This window comes from Silene latifolia, chromosome 4 (genome assembly GCF_048544455.1).
Source record: "Silene latifolia isolate original U9 population chromosome 4, ASM4854445v1, whole genome shotgun sequence".
In the NCBI taxonomy this organism is placed as follows: domain Eukaryota; kingdom Viridiplantae; phylum Streptophyta; class Magnoliopsida; order Caryophyllales; family Caryophyllaceae; genus Silene; species Silene latifolia.
This window is the reverse complement of record NC_133529.1, coordinates 19961625-19981620: the sequence shown is the minus strand read 5'-3', so window position 1 is coordinate 19981620 and position 19996 is coordinate 19961625. Positions and strand designations below refer to the sequence as shown.

The 19996-nt window shown below is 39.1% G+C and overlaps 3 protein-coding genes and 1 non-coding gene across 4 annotated transcripts; 2 read left to right on the top strand and 2 right to left on the bottom strand.

Annotated features, from left to right (window-relative positions):
* Window positions 1-503: 503 nt before the first annotated feature.
* LOC141651199 (tetraspanin-8-like) lies at window positions 504-2979 on the top strand. Its single transcript, XM_074458920.1, has 3 exons — window positions 504-1260; window positions 2038-2238; window positions 2893-2979. Exons 1-3 carry the CDS (start codon window positions 634-636, stop codon window positions 2977-2979), a joined length of 915 nt encoding a protein of 304 aa, XP_074315021.1. The 5' UTR covers window positions 504-633.
* Window positions 2980-8496: 5517 nt separating this feature from the next.
* LOC141651198 (uncharacterized) lies at window positions 8497-11244 on the top strand. Its single transcript, XM_074458919.1, has one exon. It carries the CDS (start codon window positions 8497-8499, stop codon window positions 11242-11244), a length of 2748 nt encoding a protein of 915 aa, XP_074315020.1.
* On the bottom strand, window positions 8869-8975 carry LOC141654566 (small nucleolar RNA R71). The gene has a single exon (XR_012548122.1). It is a non-coding gene; the product is annotated as a small nucleolar RNA R71 (small nucleolar RNA).
* Window positions 11245-16053: 4809 nt separating the features above from the next.
* On the bottom strand, window positions 16054-17598 carry LOC141651197 (uncharacterized). The gene is made up of 2 exons (XM_074458917.1): window positions 17356-17598; window positions 16054-17247 (listed from the first exon to the last, which is right to left on the bottom strand). The coding sequence occupies exons 1-2, from the start codon at window positions 17596-17598 to the stop codon at window positions 16054-16056; spliced, it is 1437 nt and encodes a 478-aa protein (XP_074315018.1).
* Between the last annotated feature and the right edge of the window lie 2398 nt (window positions 17599-19996).

The following is a 19996-nucleotide window of genomic DNA, read 5'->3' as shown; positions in this document are numbered from 1 at the left end:
CATACATTTTATTCATTGTATTTAGCGTTGGGTAAAACGACTAACTTCAGAAATTTTTTAATATGGATATTCGATTCGAACTAACATTATGGATCGAATATCAATTCCATGCTTTACCCTACTCGGGTCATCTCATTTTCTTTATTAGTTTTAGTTGTTTCTACTAATATACTCTCTTCCATCCAAACCAAAGGTAACAGTTGTTTTATCACTCTTGTCGAGGCACGTTTTGCAACGTGAATATCTTATAAAAATTTGATGTTTTTATAGCATTCATGACGATAAATCAAACAAGATCTCACATGACTATAATTTGTCTTATAGATTAAGAATAATATCAAAGATTCCCTACAATTGATTTGAATAGAAGGGGGTATGGTTTTAGATGCTTCTCACAGCTGTGTGCATCGAAATGCTAACTTCTTACTGCGACTTTTGAACCCATGATTCCCTCTCATCACCTCCTATTACTCCGTATTAAACATTGACAATTTAGATCTAAGTCTATGAAATACCATTATCTAATTCTTTGGTACGTACTATATACAAACAAAACCTTTCTAACTCATTCTCAACATCAAACAAATTACTCTGTAATATTCTTAAGCATTTACTTAACTAAAAATAATAAAAATGGGTTATTGGAGGGTGTTTTACGTACCATTTATACTTTTAAAGTATGCTACATGGCCTGCAGCCTTGGCTATGGGATATAAACTTCTTACCCAAATGACCTCAGGGGCAAAGGGCTTCAACTTCTTAGGCATTTTATTCATAATAGTAGGGCTCATCTCTTTTATCTTGTTTTGTATCGAAAACGCACCATGGCGAGAGCCGGAAGAGAAAGTGTGTTCATTTGAGAATGCTTGGTGTGATGTAATGTTATATGTTATCCTTCTATGTTTAGGATTTTTCGCCTTGGTTGTTAGTATCCCAGGTGGTTCCGGGAAGTCACTTCCTGGAATAGAGTATAAGGAGTATGAGTTAAGCTCGTACTCCAAATGGTTACAAAATAGGGTCAATGATGCTTACCTTTGGGAAAATTATTACAAGAACACACTTATTAAGGATAATGTGTGTAGCAATATGACTACCAAATATAGGTTTGAAACCCTTGATGGACTACATCTAAGACATCTCAACCCTTTTGAGGTATGTTTTCATTTTCTATTAAGTTTAGTTTTCATCTCTAGGTGCAATATATGGTTGACTTTAATAAGAATTAGATCGGAGTATATGTTAAAATCACTTATTTTAATTGTGCCAGATTCAGAAAATTTCATCATAGAGTTGTGATTAAAAATATTAAAGTTATTATACATAAAAACGTATAAATAAATTAATTATCCCTTTACTGAAATACCTTTCCTTTTTCATTATTTGAGTGTGTTATAAATACCTTTCAATTTCAATGTGCAATGTCATTACTTTTAATATTATACTTACATATCCCGCTAATTTAATCATCTTAAAGCAAGAAAATTTCCTATCTAATCCATTTGTAACATTTACTTTTGGAAAAGTTACCGGTGGCACCCAATCTTGGCGCCACCCTCTCACAAGCAATAAATGTGGACCCACAAGATAATGGATAAATCCCATAAAATAAGTGGGGACCCCGCTACCGGTGGCGCCGTATCATTATCTTTACTTTTTAAAGGTCATTTCTAACGGACATATCCGTCGCAAACTTGTAATGGGTCAAATATTATCCACTTGAGTAGCTAAACACAAATATTTTGTCATTTCTTAGACTTGTTTTATCTACACAAGTAGTAGAGTAATGTTACCAATAGATTAATTTTGAGGGAGTATTTCCAATCCAAACCCGTTAAGTACAATTCCCGTATTTTACCATTTTTCCCGAAACAAATACTCAAGACCATTTTTTGGCCTAAAAATTGAACAAAATACACATTAAAATTTAATTTTCCGGAATCCCTGTACCCCAATTCTTTAATTATATATCGATCCAGTAATGGTTTTATTATAATTACAAAAATGTAACTAATTAATTATTTAAATGTCAACTGTAAGTCTGGTTGTTGCATAGCTTCGGAAGAATGTGGGTTCAATTATACGAGTCCAACAGTTTGGATAAAGCCGAAGGATGAAAACTACACAAACATGGACTGCTATAAATGGAGCAACGATCCATCCACATTATGCTTGGATTGTCAATCTTGTAAGGCTGCCTTCGCTAATGATGTCGCAGAATACTGGTTTTATGCAGGAATTGTTTGTTTCGCTATGCTGCTCAAAATAGTCCTCGAAATCTTAATAAGTGCTCTCGTGATTATGTGTCACAATAATGATAATAATCACAGGCTTCTATCTTAACACAGTTGTAAATTAACGAGATTCGAGCTATAAACATAGTAAAATAGCTTTACCGAAATGGTTGTACTTCTTTCTGTTACGAGGAATTATTGTTATTGTTATGTTATTGTTATTGATACGAGCCTACGAGGAAATGGAGTTTGATAGTACGGGAGTATGGGTTCTAATTTCTAAATCCACACCATAAATTTGTAGAAAGGGGAAATGGAGTTTGATTCTAAGGTACGGGGTGAGTATAGTAACCCAAGGGGGTGGAGCAAGGTTAGAAACTTAGAATCTATTTGTATCTAACTTAGAAAAAATTACAATGACAATATTGAAAATAATGTAATCCCCGTCTCGATCAATTGTTTTCCTTTGATAAAATATAAAAGTCAAAGAATATAAAAGTAAATAAATAATCGGGGTGAAAGTAAATAAATAATTGAAAGGAGAGAGTTGAAATAAATATACCTTTTATTAAACATGGGTTAAATAATACCCCTGTAGATAGATAAGATAAAAACTTGCGATGAATATGCCTGTCATAAATGAGAATTTGTGTTTACTTAGGTCTCACTTGTGACTTGTGTGATCACAGTAAAGAAAGCAATAGAGAAATTGAAATACGAGTATGGACAGTATTGGTCTTTGATATGATAACACAAAATAACGCTTCCAAAATCTACCTGATTGACAGACTCTCGGGTTACAATTTTATCCGTTACAAGCTTGTGAGGAGTTAAATAAAACTTACATAGATAAATAAAGACAAATGATTTGTGACTCCTTAAATAAAGACAAATGATTCATCACAAAACATGTGATACAAGGCTATGATATATAGTACATATGATCAACTCAATCTTTGACTTTCCTATATACATGGTAACTAAATATACAATATTACCTAATTGCAAGATATTATCTAACAGAATAATTCTCGTATATCTCGTGTATCTTTATATTCTGTTTTCTCAATTTAACACTCCCCCTCAAGTTGGAGCACTCGGCAATCCGAGTCCCAACTTGTACTGTAGATGGTCGAAGCTTTCTCCTCCAAGTGCTTTGGTGAACAAGTCTGCTATCTGTTCCTTGCTGCGTACGTGAGACATTCTTATATTATTCGAAATCAAGTGTTGTCTCACGAAATGACAATCCACCTTAATGTGTTTTGTTCGGTCATGAAAAATCGGATTCTTCGCAATGTGCATTGCCGCTTGATTATCACAATATATTTCCATTGGTTTCTCATGAAAAACTCCCAGTGAAGCAAGGAATGATTTAATCCATATAAGTTCACTTGTTACACCTCCCATAGCTCTATATTCAGCTTCTGCCGTTGACTTTGCCACCGTTACTTGTTTCTTCGCTCTCCACGATATCGGTGACTTTCCTATCGACACAAAATATCCACTCACGGACCTTCTTGTGATCGGACAAGATGCATAATCCGAATCGCAATACCCTCCTAGTTGGTAATCGGCTGATTTTTTGAAAATAATCCCTTTGCTTGGATTTCTTTTAATGTATCTTACCACTCGCAATGCCGCTTCCCAATGTTCCTTCCTCGGTTCATTTACAAATTGCGATAAAATATGAACCGCATAAACTAGGTCCGGTCTTGTAATAGTCAAATACACCAACCTTCCAACGAGTCTTCTATATTTCATGATGTCCTTTAGCACATATCCTCTCGCCAAGGACAAATTGTGTCTTGGTTGTATCGGTGTATAAGCCGTCTTTGCACCTGCCATACCACTTTCTTCAATTATGCTCATTGCATATTTTCTTTGGTTTAAAAATAGTCCATTTTTACCTTGGTCCACTTCTATACCCAGGAAGAACTTCAATTGTCCCAAGTCCTTGATGCCAAATCGTTCGTCCAAGAATTCCTTGAACCTAGCACATGTCTTCTTGTCATTGCTTACTACAATCATGTCGTCTACATACACAAGCACTCCTATGAATAAGCCATTTCGGTTGAGAGTGAATAATGAATAATCCGCCAATGATTGTATGAAACCGTATTCTTTCATTGCAACCGTCAACTTGGCGAACCAATTACGGGAAGCTTGCTTTAACCCATAGATTGACTTCGTCAGTTTGCACACTTGATTTCGCTCCTTTCTTTCAAATCCTTGTGGGATTTTCATGTAGACCTCCTCTTCAAGATCTCCATGTAAAAACGCATTGTTCACATCGAGTTGTTCAATTAACCATCTCTTCATTACCGCTACTGCTAGCATACACCGTACACTCGTCATCTTTGCGACAGGTGCGTAAGTCTCATGGAAATCTATCCCTTCAATTTGAGTAAATCCTTGTGCAACAAGTCTCGCCTTGTACCGTTCAATTTCTCCATCTGCCCTATATTTGATTTTGTACACCCATTTGCACCCTATCGGTTTCTTGCCTTCGGGTAAACTCACAACTTTCCAAGTACCATTTCTTTCTAATGCATCAACCTCCTTCTTCATTGCCTCACGCCACTCTCTGCTCTTTGCTGCTTCGTAGTAATGATCAGGCTCCTTGTGCTTGTCGATTTTTGCTAGAAAACTTTTGTGAGAATGCGAAAAACAATTAGTGGTCATATAATTAGCTAACGGGTAACGCGTACCTGACGACAAGGATTTCTTTTCTTCGGGCTGAGCATGTGACGTAGAGTGTATTATTCTTGTTGATTTGCAATAGTAATCTTTCTTCCATGACGGTTCCCGTTTCTCCCTTGCTCCACGTCCCATTCTCTCCTCCAATTGTTCATTTGTATCTCATGTCACTCCTGATTCCATTTCTGAATTGTCATCAGTATGCTCATTCTCACGGTTCTCCATGGCTTCATCCACATTATCAACGAATGGCAATGAAGGAGCAGGTTCAAGTGTTTCAGCATTTTTGCTTGTCCCTGCATCAAATCTCCCCCTCACAACATGGGGTCCATCAATTTCTACATCATCCAGGAATGGGTCGATATTCGGTTCATCCCGAAGTCCGAGTTTAGCTCCCCCTTGTTGTGAACATTCATTTTTATTGGACTCTAAATAGGGAAAAATGTGCTCGTAGAAGATAATATCTCGTGACACAAAGACCCGCTTTTCCTCTAAATCATACACCTTCCATCCCTTTTTACTGTGTGGATACCCAATGAATATGCAACGTTTACCCCGCTCACTAAATTTGTCTCGTGTCCTGTCTTTATTATGAACATAACATAAACACCCAAAAATTCTAACATTGTCATAGCTCGGTTTCTTACGATACAAAATTTCATATGGGGTCTTTCCATCTAACAAAGGCGTTGGTGTACGATTTATAAGGTAAGCTGCTGTTAATATACATTCTCCCCAGAATTGTAAAGGTAACCCCCCTTCAAAACGTAAGGCCCTAGCTTTTTCAAGTATATGACGGTGTTTTCTCTCTACTCTACCATTCTGTTGTGGTGTATCTGTATTGCTAGTTTGAAACAGTATACCATTTTCTTCATAATATCTCTGCATTGACCCGGATAACAATTCCGTCCCATTATCGCTTTGGATGATTTTGACACTAGTCTCAAACTGGGTCTTGACCATTTGACAAAAAAATTTTAGGAAGTCACCGGCTTCACTTTTATCTTTCATAAGGTAAACCCAAACTCCCCGACTGTGGTCATCTACTATGGTCAGGAAATAGTGTGCTCGGGTCAGACTAGCTATACGATATTGGCCCCATATGTCACAGTGAATAAGACCAAATAAAACACCACAACGCTTATTATTTGAGTGAAAAACATTACGGGTTTGTTTTGCCCTACAACAAGAATCACAAACCATGTCCGAGTCCCAATTAAAATTACGTCCAACTAAAGCAGAAAAACGGGAAAAAATACTTTTAGAGGGGTGTCTGATAACACCATTTCAACCCCCATATTTTGATGTCCCGGACCCATTTTGTCGTGATAAATCAAGCATTATGAACTCATTTAGTTAGTATTAGCCTAGTCCGAGTTATTTTCCCTCATGCTTAGTGTAAGACATGTTTTCAGCATTTTTTCCGTACTTATGAACCCTTTTGTAGGTACCATGCTCGAGAATGTAAGAGGGATGGAACTTGGAGCGGGATTTGTTTGAAAAATGGAAGCAACTAGGAGGAATTACAACCGAGGGAGTCAACTACACCCGGCCGGGCACAACTTCACCCGACCGGGCACAACTTTACCCGGCCGGGTACCTCTCAAGTTTTTGACATTTTTAGCGTTTTTCAGCCCATTTTGACATTTTACCCGGGAGGGTACAATTGTACCCGCCCGGGCATAATTGTACCCTCCGGGCATAAATTGTACCCTCCGGGTACAATTTACTCCCTCATTGCAGATTGTTTTCGTCTTCTCTTGTATTCTCACCTAACTTTTTGTAAGGCATATAAATACTTAATTTCCCAGAAAATTAGGGATCCAATCCTAGTTTGGGGAAGAAATTTATAAGGTTAAGAGAGGAAACTCAAATCCTTTGTAACTTGGCAATCATTCTTCATCAATCAAAGATTATTATTATTGTTCTTACCTTGTTCTTCCTTATTGTTCATCCTTTCAATAGTTGGTATTGTTTCTTTCCTTTTTCTCTTTTCTCCCTTGTTCTTCAATTGTTTTCCATTGTTGTTTGTTGTTGTTAGATTTCTTTTTGTTGGAAGTTGTTGAAACTTGTTGTTTGTTGATAGTTTAGTCAAAATCTCTCTCTCTTGTTTGTTGTTCATGTTAAATTTGCATCTTTGTTGTTTGATTGTTGTTGTTTTCACCATTGTTCATCTTTTCATTGTTTATCTTTTCATTATTTCTCTTTCCTTTGTTCATCCTTGCTAATTGTCCTCAAAGACTTAATCTTTGAGTTGATTGTGTTAAAGATTGTGTCTTTTAGTTTGTTCATCCTTGTTATTAGATTAAACCATCTTTCCTCTTAATTATTGTTGGATTGTTGAATGTTTAGAAGTAGAATTCATCTTCCACCCATGTTTATGTTTAAAGATTCCATCTTTGTTGTTTATTTAGCCTTTAGAGACAGGATTAGTGAGTAGTCTCCTTCTAGGACTCGGTTTGACCCGATATGGGTAATTTCACTAACTAATTATCATTAAGGCTAATTTATGGGGAAAATTGGTGAGGGTAGTCTAGAGGATTTTGCTTGTTTAAGGTTTGGGTTTTGGGTAGTGTCGACTCGTGACCCTTGACCACCAACGGAAGTTGGTTAGGTTGTAAGTTGGATACCCGATATTTGACCTTGTCACCAACTAAGGTTGAGACCGGAAGGGAGAACCGAGGGAGGGTGCCTCTAGGCTAGCGTTTGAAATCGACCTCCGGAAGGGGGAGTGGGATGACCCGGAATATGATGAGGGCTTAATGACCTTGACCATTTACTTGACCTCCTTGGGAAAATGCATGTTCTTGGGGTTGTCGGGTTTTGAGTTAGGGATACCGGCTTTCGAACCCGGGAGGGGGGTTAGTCGGAGTAGCTAGTGTCCTATTGCGAGACCGGAAGGGAGGTTCTAGGCGAATTAGAGCCATCTCCCCCTTACCTTTCTACCCCTTTTGATTAGCCAAGACGATTAGTATGTGGAATTACTCATATTTGTGGGAGAACCGAGTTCTAGTCCTTCTCTTTATTTGATCTATCCTTTATCTTTTAGCTTGTTCTTATCTAGTCTAGTTTATAGTCTTTAAATTTGTTAGTTTAAGTGCTAGTTTGTTACCACCCTCTTTGTTATTTATCGACTTAGCTAAACCGGTGAATTAGAACGATTAGTACTCCACCTACTCCTTGTGGGATCGACCCTTTTAAGTGTACAACGATAAAATCGTGCACTTGCGAGGTTTAACTTGAGACCATCAAGTTTTTGGCGCCGATTCCGGGAGTACGGCTTGATATTAATCGTTTTTGTTCTAGTTTAGACTAAGTCCTTTGTTACTAATCCTTTCTTTCAAGTGCTTAGGTCTTTTGCATGAGTAGGCGACGAAGACGAGGTCAACCAACATATCCACTTGATCGCGAAATTGAAGCCACGGCAAGAAGACTTAATTCTCTAAGAAGAAGGGGTTTACTTGATACACCACCAATTGATACACCGCCAATTGAAGAAGTTAATCACCAAGAAGCTACCGAAGTTTTTGAAAATCCTTTTGGGGTTTTAGAAGAATAACCTAACACCATGGGTGATCCGGTTCCGATAAGAGACACTATGGCTCCTAAGCACATAGTCAATCCAAGCATCCAAAGGCCACGAATTCAAGCTAATAACTTTGAGATTAAAAATGCCTTGCTCAACCTTGTTCAAGACAACCAATTTGGAGGAAGTCCCTTGGAGAACCCAAATGATCATTTAAATGATTTCCTTGAAAATTGTGATATGTACAAGTCAAATGGGGTTTCCGATGACGCGGTTCGCCTTAGGTTGTTCCCCCGTTCTCTTAGGGGTTCGGCCAAGGATTGGTTGAAGAATTGTGACCCGGATTCCTTCAAAACATGGGATGAGTTGGCCTCGGCATTTTTAAACAAGTATTTCCCACCCTCAAGAACGGCCAAAGTAAAGAGTGAACTACAAAGCTTTACTCAAGAAGAGGATGAGACCTTATATGAGGCATGGGAGCGGTATAAGAGACTCCAACGGTTATGCCCCCACCATGGCATCTCCGAGGCCGAGCTAGTGAACAATTTTTACAAAGGGTTGACCCAAGACCTTCGGCTTTCATTAGATGCGGGGTCGGGAAAAGGTGCCTTAGACATTTTGGGGCATAAAGCGGCAAAGGAGCTGATTGAGGAGATGGCCTCACGAACTATGGAATGGGGAAGTGATAGGCAATTGAGAAAGGGCAAGAACAAGGATTCTAGCGCGGTTTTGAATGTGGAGGTTAAGGGAATGCTAGATGAACTCACCCAACAAGTTGCTTTGCTAAATTCAAAACCTTCAAGCTCCGATATGAGGCAAGTCTTGTCTTGTGATTTGTGTGGTGAACAAGGGCACACTCCCATTGGGTGTCCATTGATTTCACCCCTCCAAGAGGAATGCTATGAGCAAGCAAATGGAATTTGGGAATCCACTAGTGCAAGACAAGGGTTCAACAATAATAATAACAACCAATTTGTCAATGGAAAAAGAACTCACCCTTTCTTGTCTTATGCTTCACAAAACATTCAAAACCCAACCACTTCCTCACCACAACAACAAAGGTTCAATCAAAACTCTCAATTCCAAAGACAAATCCCACCCGGTTTCCAAGGAAAACAATTTGTCACTCAAAACCAACAACCATTTGGGGGTTTCAAGGGACAAAATTTCAACCAACCTCAAAACCAAAACTTTCAAACCCCTCAAAAACCTTCTTGGGAGCAAGCCTTTGAGCAATTGGTGATTGCCAACCAAAAAGTCGACTCAAAGCTTGACAACCACATTGCCTCACAAAGCCGGGTTAATGATGAAATACGAGCATCCCAAAAAGCTACGGAAACTCATGTAGCCCAAATTTCACAACAATTGAGTCAATTGGCTCAAAATCCAGGGAAGTTTCCGGGTAATACGGTTAACCCAAGGGAGATGAATGCGGTATTTTTGAGAAGTGGAAGACAATTGGAGGAGGTTGAGAAATCTCCTAAGTGGAAGAGGAAAAGAGTGTCTAGTGAAGTAGTGAAAGAGCACCCGATTGAAGTTGTGGAAGAAGGTGAGATTAGGGTGGAGAAGTCAAAGGAGGTGGAGATGGTTGATCCTCCAAAGCAAGATGAACCTATTGCAACTAAGGCCAAAGAATGTACTCCATCCCCAAGGGAGTATGTAGCACCGGTACCCTTTCCACAAAGGCTTGCAAGGCCTAGGCTTGAAAAGAAATATGAGAAGTTTGTTGAGATCTTGAAGGGAATGAATGTCACTATTCCTTTCCTTGATATGATTACCGAAATTCCATCATATGGTAAGTTTCTTAAAGAACTTGTCACTTTGAAAAAGAAGAATGGAGAGGTGCAAACCATCAACCTCTCTAAGGAGTGTAGTGCTATTCTTACTCACACCAACAAGCTTACAAATAAGCTAGAAGATCCGGGTAGCTTCTCAATTCCGTGTTCTATCCAAGGAGTGGCTATTAAAAGAGCATTGTGTGACTTGGGGGCTAGTGTGAGCCTCATGCCACTTTCAATCTTCAAGAGGCTTGATTTGGGAGATTTGAAGCCAACTAGAGTTTCACTTCAACTAGCCGATCGATCGGTTAAATTTCCCATTGGTGTAATTGAAGATGTACCCTTGGTTGTTGGAAAACTAATCATACCATGCGACTTCTTTGTCATGGACATGCCCGAAGATAGCCATGTGCCAATCATTTTAGGGAGGCCTTGCTTGGCCACGGGAGGTGCTATGATAGATGTTAAGAGTGGAAAACTCTCACTCCAAGTGGGTAATGAGAAGATTGAGTTTGAACTCAACAATTCCATGAAGTCTCCTCCTATGGGCAACTCTTGTTGTAGGGTGGATATGGTGGAAGATAACTTGGATGAACCTAATTTAGGGCCTTCATTTTTGGATCCATTAGAAGCTTGCCCAACAAATGAAAAAGGAAAAGAAGAGTTGAAGCTTGAGGGTGGAGGGGATCACCCCAATGTGATCCCTCCCAAATTTGATTCTAGCACTAATACCCCTCCAAAAATGAAGCCAAGGGTTGAGAAGAAGAAACCAAAAGAATGGAGAAAGAAGGTGAAAAGAAAAGGGAAATGTGAACCAAGCCTTGAAAATGAAGAAGTTCTTGTCCATGACAAGAAGAAGCTTGAAGAAGAAATTGCCCGGAAATGGTCGGAAGTGCACCACGCCATAAGCGGTGTACATGAAGTGTTGTCAAAGCTTGGAAGCTCATACTCCATGGGAAAATTTGAAGTTATTAAAGGGATAGCGGGATTCCAAGAGGGGGATCCCGGTTGATTGAAGACTCTTTGATGAAGAGGTTTGGTGGAGTTACTTAACAACCACCACAATGTATATATTCTCCTTCTCTTTAATTAAGTTTTTATCGCATTTTGCATTTAGTGACATGACCCAAATAGGAGTTAATCTAAATTAGCTCTCTATGCATTCATGTAGTATAATTTGCATTGTCCTTTCAATTATTGCATATAGTATAGAGCATGCATTGCATTCTTATTTTTAAAATCACAAAAAAAAATGAAAAATGACAAAAACCAACAAAAACATGTTCTTTTATTTCTCTAAATGCCCTCCCATGTCTATAAATAAGTGTGGGGAGGGTCTAAAAAAAACACCAAAAACATGCATTTTCATTTTTATTTTCCTCCACACATTTATTTCCATTTGGAAGTAATATAAATAAATAAGTGTGGGGAGGAAATTCAAATATTGAGAAAAATACCAAAAATATGTTCTTTTTATTTTCAAAAATTAAAAATACAAAAATATGTTCCTTTAGTTTTCCTATTCACTCCCTATGCTTTTGTCCATTGAGGACAATGTACATTTCAAGTGTGGGGAGGGAAATATCCACTCTTGTGAATATTTGTATATATTTGTAAATGCTTGTAAATTTAAGAAAATTCAAAAAATGCCTAAAAATTGAAAAATTTCGAAAAATTACAAAAATATTTGCATTGTATATACATGTATTTGGCTAACAAAGTGACATAGGTACATTGACATTCCGAGGCAAAAAGGAGACTAGAAGACCGCTTGGTATACATGTTCTTATCTCTTTCTCCTTTTTCATTCTCTCTCTTTTTATATTGTTGTATAATATGGAGGAGGATGGGATTTTTGTGCCTTGGATGTTCCTTTGGGGAACTTTGGATTGTTGGTGTTGATGTGTTGCTAGGATTAGCCAACTTGTTGCACGTTTCGTTTCATGTTTGTTTAAATTTCCGCATGCATTTGTTCACATGTACATATGTGTTGTTGTTAGACTTAGTTGCACTTAGTTTGTAAATGATTTGCATAAGCATGGTCGAGGAAGGGAACCAAGTACCCCCATGATGAGCTATATTTCCAATTGTGCCTTTCCCCTCCCCGTGACTTGCACCCGTGGCCTCTTAGTTAGCCAAGGGAAGCGGGCTTGACCAATGAGTTTAGACCGGTCTTGTGAGACCTAGGACCGTAGACTAGACCTAGGGCTCGAATTAGCCACTCAAAGGTAAGGGTAGAGCCTCCTAGGGTGGGTACATTCATACCCCGCCCTCATCTAGGTTTGAGAGTAGGCCTCCTCGCGAGGCGTGTCACATCAAGACGCATAAGTGTGTCATTCCGTCCTTAGACCATGATCTGCATTTTATTTTTTGTGCACAAGTTATGAAATAAAATATGTTTTCACATGCATATGAACCTCACATAGCCAAATTGCCTTGTTTTGTCCCTTCCATTATCTCCATTTTTGATTTACCCCTTTGAGCTTTAGCCTTTCCATTTGGCAAACCCACTAAAATAGCTACATTCCATAACCACCCTTCCTTAATCAAGAATTGGTCGGTTTTGTAGTTGTGTTGTAGGAGGTGATTTGGGTCATAGTGGTGGATAGTATACATATCCACTTGGGTCGGAATTTGGTATGCATTTGGCATTGTATATAAATAAGAGGTTTTGAAAAAGAAATGAAAAACAAAATAGAAAAGTGAAAAAGTTATGAAAAATCAAAAAAGAAAATGAGTTACTTGTGTTGTATATATGTTGTCAAGAAAAAGGCAAGCAACACCCTTACTCATCATTTAAAGGGGTAGAAAAAGCCGTTGCTAAATAAAGGGGCAATTTGATGTTTTTCCAAAATGAGTCGGGTTTACACAATTTTTGCATGACTTGGGAAACCGAGTTTTTGTTAGGGTGTAGACGTTACCATTTGTTGAAATAAGAGGAGTACTTTCAAGTTTTTCCAATTTGAGTTGGGTTTATGCAATTTTTGCATGGTTTTGATAAACAATCCTATGTTAGGGCATAGACGTGTCTCATGTGTTGCAATAAGAAGTGGGTTACGATGTGTCGGCAATTCTTGATTTGAACTCTACATATCCAAACGGTGCTTGCACCAATCCCGTTTCGTCCTACTCCCTAGCCCCGTTACAACCCTTGTTTCATATTGTGTGCATTTTACCATTGTTTGCATTTCATTGGACATAGGACGGTCTTACACATTAGATTGCGGGCAAGTTTTCGCTAGTCGAGTTAGGAGAGTGATTTTGGTTACTTTTTGTCACAAAAATCACCTTGTTCTTTCATTGAGTGACAAGTGAAAACCGTGAGGATGTCGTTGCCTAGGTCCCCTTAGTCATGGGTCTTTTGGTTGAATCTCGTGTCGGTTTTGTAATTCTCAGCGGGCTTGCCTACTTCCCCTTACCCCGCTCTTGAATGTGTTTCTTGAGTATTGGTCACACTAGGGTTGCTTGAGTCATGCTTAGGGGGTTGGCACCTCCGTTGGAACTTCTGAGATGGTACTCCCGACCAAGACCATGTTTTGTTGCTTAAAAATCCGGCCACTTAGATGAGGAAAGTGGACCATTTTTGTTAGATGCATTTCATAGCCTGATTATGTGTTTTCATGTTGGATGCATCGCAATTTTGTAGCAAGACCCAACTTGCCTTGCAATAGGGCACTTTTCCCTCATGAGTGTTAAATTGTGAGTTGAAGGGGCGTTGAGTGCGCTAATACTCGATCGGCTGTTAATTTAGAATAATTGAGTGATGCTTATATTGTGCACACACTCTTGATGGATATTATAGTAGTCTCTTGTGCTTTGGTTTTGGACTTACTCGGGGACGAGTAAGGGTCAAGTGTGGGGAGATTTGATAACACCATTTCAACCCCCATATTTTGATGTCCTGGACCCATTTTGTCGTGATAAATCAAGCATTATGAACTCATTTAGTTAGTATTAGCCTAGTCCGAGTTATTTTCCCTCATGCTTAGTGTAAGACATCTTTTGAGCATTTTTTCCGTACTTATGAACCCTTTTGTAGGTACCATGCTCGAGAATGTAAGAGGGATGGAACTTGGAGCGGGATTTGTTTGAAAAATGGAAGCAACTAGGAGGAATTACAACCGAGGGAGTCAACTACACCCGGCCGGGCACAACTTCACCCGACCGGGCACAACTTTACCCGGCCGGGTACCTCTCAAGTTTTTGACATTTTTAGCGTTTTTCAGCCCATTTTGACATTTTACCCGGGAGGGTACAATTGTACCCGCCCGGGCATAATTGTACCCTCCCGGGTACAATTTACTCCCTCGGCTGCAGTTGTTTTCGTCTTCTCTTGTATTCTCACCTAACTTTTTGTAAGGCATATAAATACTTAATTTCCCAGAAAATTAGGGATCCAATCCTAGTTTGGGGAAGAAATTTATAAGGTTAAGAGAGGAAACTCAAATCCTTTGTAACTTGGCAATCATTCTTCATCAATCAAAGATTATTATTATTGTTCTTACCTTGTTCTTCCTTATTGTTCATCCTTTCAATAGTTGGTATTGTTTCTTTCCTTTTTCTCTTTTCTCCCTTGTTCTTCAATTGTTTTCCATTGTTGTTTGTTGTTGTTAGATTTCTTTTTGTTGGAAGTTGTTGAAACTTGTTGTTTGTTGATAGTTTAGTCAAAATCTCTCTCTCTTGTTTGTTGTTCATGTTAAATTTGCATCTTTGTTGTTTGATTGTTGTTGTTTTCACCATTGTTCATCTTTTCATTGTTTATCTTTTCATTATTTCTCTTTCCTTTGTTCATCCTTGCTAATTGTCCTCAAAGACTTAATCTTTGAGTTGATTGTGTTAAAGATTGTGTATTTTAGTTTGTTCATCCTTGTTATTAGATTAAACCATCTTTCCTCTTAATTATTGTTGGATTGTTGAATGTTTAGAAGTAGAATTCATCTTCCACCCATGTTTATGTTTAAAGATTCCATCTTTGTTGTTTATTTAGCCTTTAGAGACATGATTAGTGAGTAGTCTCCTTCTAGGACTCGGTTTGACCCGATATGGGTAATTTCACTAACTAATTATCATTAAGGCTAATTTGTGGGGAAAATTGGTGAGGGTAGTCTAGAGGATTTTGCTTGTTTAAGGTTTGGGTTTTGGGTAGTGTCGACTCGTGACCCTTGACCACCAATGGAAGTTGGTTAGGTTGTAAGTTGGATACCCGATATTTGACCTTGTCACCAACTAAGGTTGAGACCGGAAGGGAGATCCTAGGGAGGGTGCCTCTAGGCTAGCGTTTGAAATCGACCTCCGGAAGGGGGAGTGGGATGACCCGGAATATGATGAGGGCTTAATGACCTTGACCATTTACTTGACCTCCTTGGGAAAATGCATGTTCTTGGGGTTGTCGGGTTTTGAGTTAGGGATACCGGCTTTCGAACCCGGGAGGGGGGTTAGTCGGAGTAGCTAGTGTCCTATTGCGAGACCGGAAGGGAGGTTCTAGGCGAATTAGAGCCATCTCCCCCTTACCTTTCTACCCCTTTTGATTAGCCAAGACGATTAGTATGTGGAATTACTCATATTTGTGGGAGAACCGAGTTCTAGTCCTTCTCTTTATTTGATCTATCCTTTATCTTTTAGCTTGTTCTTATCTAGTCTAGTTTATAGTCTTTAAATTTGTTAGTTTAAGTGCTAGTTTGTTACCACCCTCTTTGTTATTTATCGACTTAGCTAAACCGGTGAATTAGAACGATTAGTACTCCACCTACTCCTTGTGGGATCGACCCTTTTAAGTGTACAACGATAAAATCGTGCACTTGCGAGGTTTAACTTGAGACCATCAGTGTCCAACTCTGTTGTGGCACAACCGTCCTTCCTTGGTCACGGTTACTTGGCCCGTTTGCTCCGTCTTCTCCGGCTTGTAATAATACACTCCTTGTCGATGCTCACCCCGTCCAATCGTCATCCTCGTAATCCGGTCCTGCATTTCACACGCATTAGCATCAAAATTGACCACACAATTATTTTCACTTATTAATTGTTGGACCGAAATGAGATCGCAAGTTAGTGTTGGTACAAAAAGGACGTCTTTCAAAATAAAATTTTTGCTCAATTCAACTTCTCCATGAATTTGGGCGTTCATTTTTCTTCCGTCTGGCAAACTAACAGTGGACAATTCCCCGTATCTGATATTCCGTAATAATTCTTTCTTTCCTGTCATATAATGAGAGCAACCGCTATCTATTAACCAATCAACATCCAAAGTAATTTTCATACCTTTGAGCCTGTCATTACCGTCTGCACTGCCATTTAACAGGGAACGAATTTTGTCGATCTCCTCAGAGGTAAAGGGAATGTTCTGATTTGAACTTTCTCCACTCTTCGATCCAGATGTAGCACCCATGGCGTTGGCCTGGTACCCTCGTCCACGGCCTCTGCCTCGGCTGTTTCCTCCTCGGTGATTACCTCTTCTGCCACGTCCCCTTTCTCTTGCCTTTACTTCTTCATACTCGTGTTTGTCATAGCAATTTTCCTCGGTATGATAGTATTTCTTGCAATACGAACAGTACCGAGCTGAATCCTCCTCATCAGCGTCTTGCTTTTTGTATTCTGTCCGTCCTCTTCCAGCACTTGAGGTTCTCGCTGCCATGGCAGCTGCTTCTATCTTCTCCTCCTTAACTTTGGTTATGGAGGCATGTCTCTCTTCCCTCAACACAATAGCATATACACGATTCATATTAGCAATAGGATCTTCCATTAAGAGGTTTGTTCTTACATTACCGTATAACTTGGAATCCAATCCCAATAGGAATTGGTGAACTTTCTCTTCCTCCTTTTCCTTTGCTATCGAAGCCGCGGCTCCACACGTGCATGCTTTCGCGGTGCTGTAATTTCCCAATTCATCCCATATTGTCTTGAGTCGCGTATAATACTCGACTACGGAATCCGTCCCTTGCTTGCATTCGTTGAGTTCCCCTTTTAATTGGTGAACCCTTGGCGCATTTCCTGCCGCATATCTTCCACGCAATTCCTCCTATATTTCATGTACGGGTTGATTAAAAGTAATGCTTGAATGTAACTTCGGGTCGATGACATTCCGAAGCCACGCTCGAATCATGGCATTACACTGCCTCCATGCTACTGACTCCACCGTCTCTTCATCTCCATCATTCGAAGGTTTCTTGACCCTGCCTTCGATGAACGCTAATTTATTCTTTGCGTCCAATCCGTTTTTGACGGCATCTGCCCATAAATCGTAGTTATTTCCGTTAAATATAATCTGCGTAACATTCAAGTTCGGGCTTTCCGAGGGATGCAAAAATAATGGCGATGTGACAGGAATAGTCTTTGGACCATTCATGTCTCCTTTGCTATCACCTGCCATGGTGAAATCAATACTCCTTTGTATTTTCGTTTTGGCCTTTTTTTTTTTTTGTGTGTTGAATTGTTTCTGGCTCTGATACCATGTGAAATTATAAACTCATGAAGACGAGGTAATTGTGTTATTCATTCATCACAAAACATCTGATACAAGGCTATGATATATAGTACATATGATCAACTCAATCTTTGACTTTCCTATATACATGGTAACTAAATATACAATATTACCTAATTGCAAGATATTATCTAACAGAATAATTCTCGTATATCTCGTGTATCTTTATATTCTGTTTTCTCAATTTAACATTAAACGCTTTATTTTTGTCTTATATACTTATATGAATGGTATTTGATTCGTTACAAGCTTGTAATGAATATACCCGCATAAATTAGGTGTAAAAATTAAAGTAAGGTTTTTCTTTAGGGTTTTTGCCTTCTTGATGGTTAAATTGGGTGTAAAAGTTGGATATACTCCCGTGTTTGTAGTGTAATTGACTTTATTTATCGTTGTTAAAAAAAATGAAGATGTCTTGCACAACACAGATTCTTGTTTCAGACGGATATTTTTTGTCTTATTTTTCAGACGGGCATATGAAACCATTTTATAGTTAAATATAACCACAATGGCATAGCCAGTGTTACAGCTTATGGTAACTGATTTTTCAATAGTGGTCACATTTAACTGTAAAATGGTTACAAAATCTCGTTTTATTATTTCAGACCAAAAAGACCCGTCTGAAGCAAGACTACTTCACAACAATATGATAGGTTGTTAGAGGAGTTAACTAAAGTACAAGGACCTTAACTTTGCATAAAACTAGCTATAAGGACCTAAAATATTATTAGGGAGCTTTAAGGATCCCAAATTCCTATTTCCGTCAAGTTTAACGGAGATTTCTAACATTTCCATAGTTGCATGGTTGTCTTTGTCGTTTTACACGTCATACAAGAACATCTCTTTTTCCCAAAAACTCTTCATTGCCTCTTTATCAAATATGGTCACGTAAAATCCAATTCTTCCATCTTTTTCTTTTCATTCTTAAGCGTTCTGATAATCCTTGTACACCATGTTTTTTTATTATGGAATTTTATTCTTTTAATATGTGCTCTTAAATATAATTTAACCAAGATTGCCAAATTCAGTTCTTCTTTTAGTTTAATCTGAGACATTTACTTCTCGTTCGGAATTTTATTGTTTTGGTTTTCACATAAAAATTATTGAACATAAATATAACCGGAAAAATAAAGAATGAGAAATCAATAAGCAAGAAGTAAGATGAAGAGGGACATGAGTAGCAGTGTGGTTAGAGACGATTAAAAAAGTTATACGATACGATTTTGCTATATGCATAAGACACGATATACGATTTTAATTATATGAATTTCCTTATATGTGATACGGTATTTAACAAAACCGAATCAGATAAGTATCGACAATTGATGGGGCATATTCTGCACCGCTGACCAAGTCAACATATTGAGCAAGGTCAAAGATATCCACAGCAAGTCAACGGCTTAGGCAGCCTAGCCGATGCAGCCCATCGGCCTGTCAGCCTGGGTCTCGGCATGGCAACTTGCCAGCCGGGGCACATACCCGTGTACTCACATCTAAGACCCCTCGGCGGTGAGCCAACAGGGCCCGCCGGCCTGCCATAGGTCCCTCGGCCGAGGGGTAGATCAGTCTTTCCACCTGCTAGCCACTTGGCCACTTGGCCACTACGTGACAAAAGGTGAAAGTCTATAAATACTCCTCAACCTTCATTGAGGAAAGGATCCAGAACTTAACCTAAGAAACACTATTCATCTGGTATAATCTTCCTTATCTCTCTACAATATACATTTAGCCAAGGAACAACTTATCCCCTAAGTTACTGACTTGAGCGTCGGAGTGAGTACGCTTGGCACAAAGCCAAGCCCTCAGTTCGTTCATTGTTGCAGGAGAGGCCGAGAGGAACGATAAAGATAAGAAGGATTCAACCAAGGACATCATTCTACAAGCAACGGGTGGTAACGAATATCTGCTCTGGAATTACACCCGGAACAATTGGCGCCGTCTGTGGGGAAACGCTACTAGAAGCTAGTCACATTCATTCCCAAACAAACAAAAAAAAAAAAAAAAAAACCCACCCAAAAAGCTAAGAAGATGTCGAAACAACAAGACGCAGTTGTGACCGACGAAACCGCATTCTACCAAAATGATACCTTCAACAATTCTGGAGTCGTGCAGCCCTCCACCGGCGGAGTAATCCAACCGGAGTTCGGGATGCCAATAATACACGGACACGCAGTGCCGACCAACAGTGTCACCATCATGGGACATGTGGTTGACATAGCAAAACTGAAAATGGTCCTGGACCTAATTAGTAATACGCCTGCTCACACTGTCACGCCGACAAGAG

Bases quoted from the DNA above. Each gene is read 5' to 3' on its own strand.
- LOC141651198 (XM_074458919.1), top strand. From the start codon at position 8,497: ATGGGTGATCCGGTTCCGATAAGAGACACTATGGCTCCTAAGCACATA.
- LOC141651199 (XM_074458920.1), top strand. From the start codon at position 634: ATGGGTTATTGGAGGGTGTTTTACGTACCATTTATACTTTTAAAGTAT. The intron at 1,261-2,037 runs GTGCCAGATTCA...GTCAACTGTAAG, and splicing joins TAAAATCACTTATTTTAATT to TCTGGTTGTTGCATAGCTTC. The intron at 2,239-2,892 runs GTTTGTTTCGCT...GTGTTTACTTAG, and splicing joins ACTGGTTTTATGCAGGAATT to GTCTCACTTGTGACTTGTGT.
- LOC141651197 (XM_074458917.1), bottom strand. From the start codon at position 17,598: ATGGCAGGTGATAGCAAAGGAGACATGAATGGTCCAAAGACTATTCCT. The intron at 17,248-17,355 runs GTAGCATGGAGG...CATGAAATATAG, and splicing joins ATGAAGAGACGGTGGAGTCA to GAGGAATTGCGTGGAAGATA.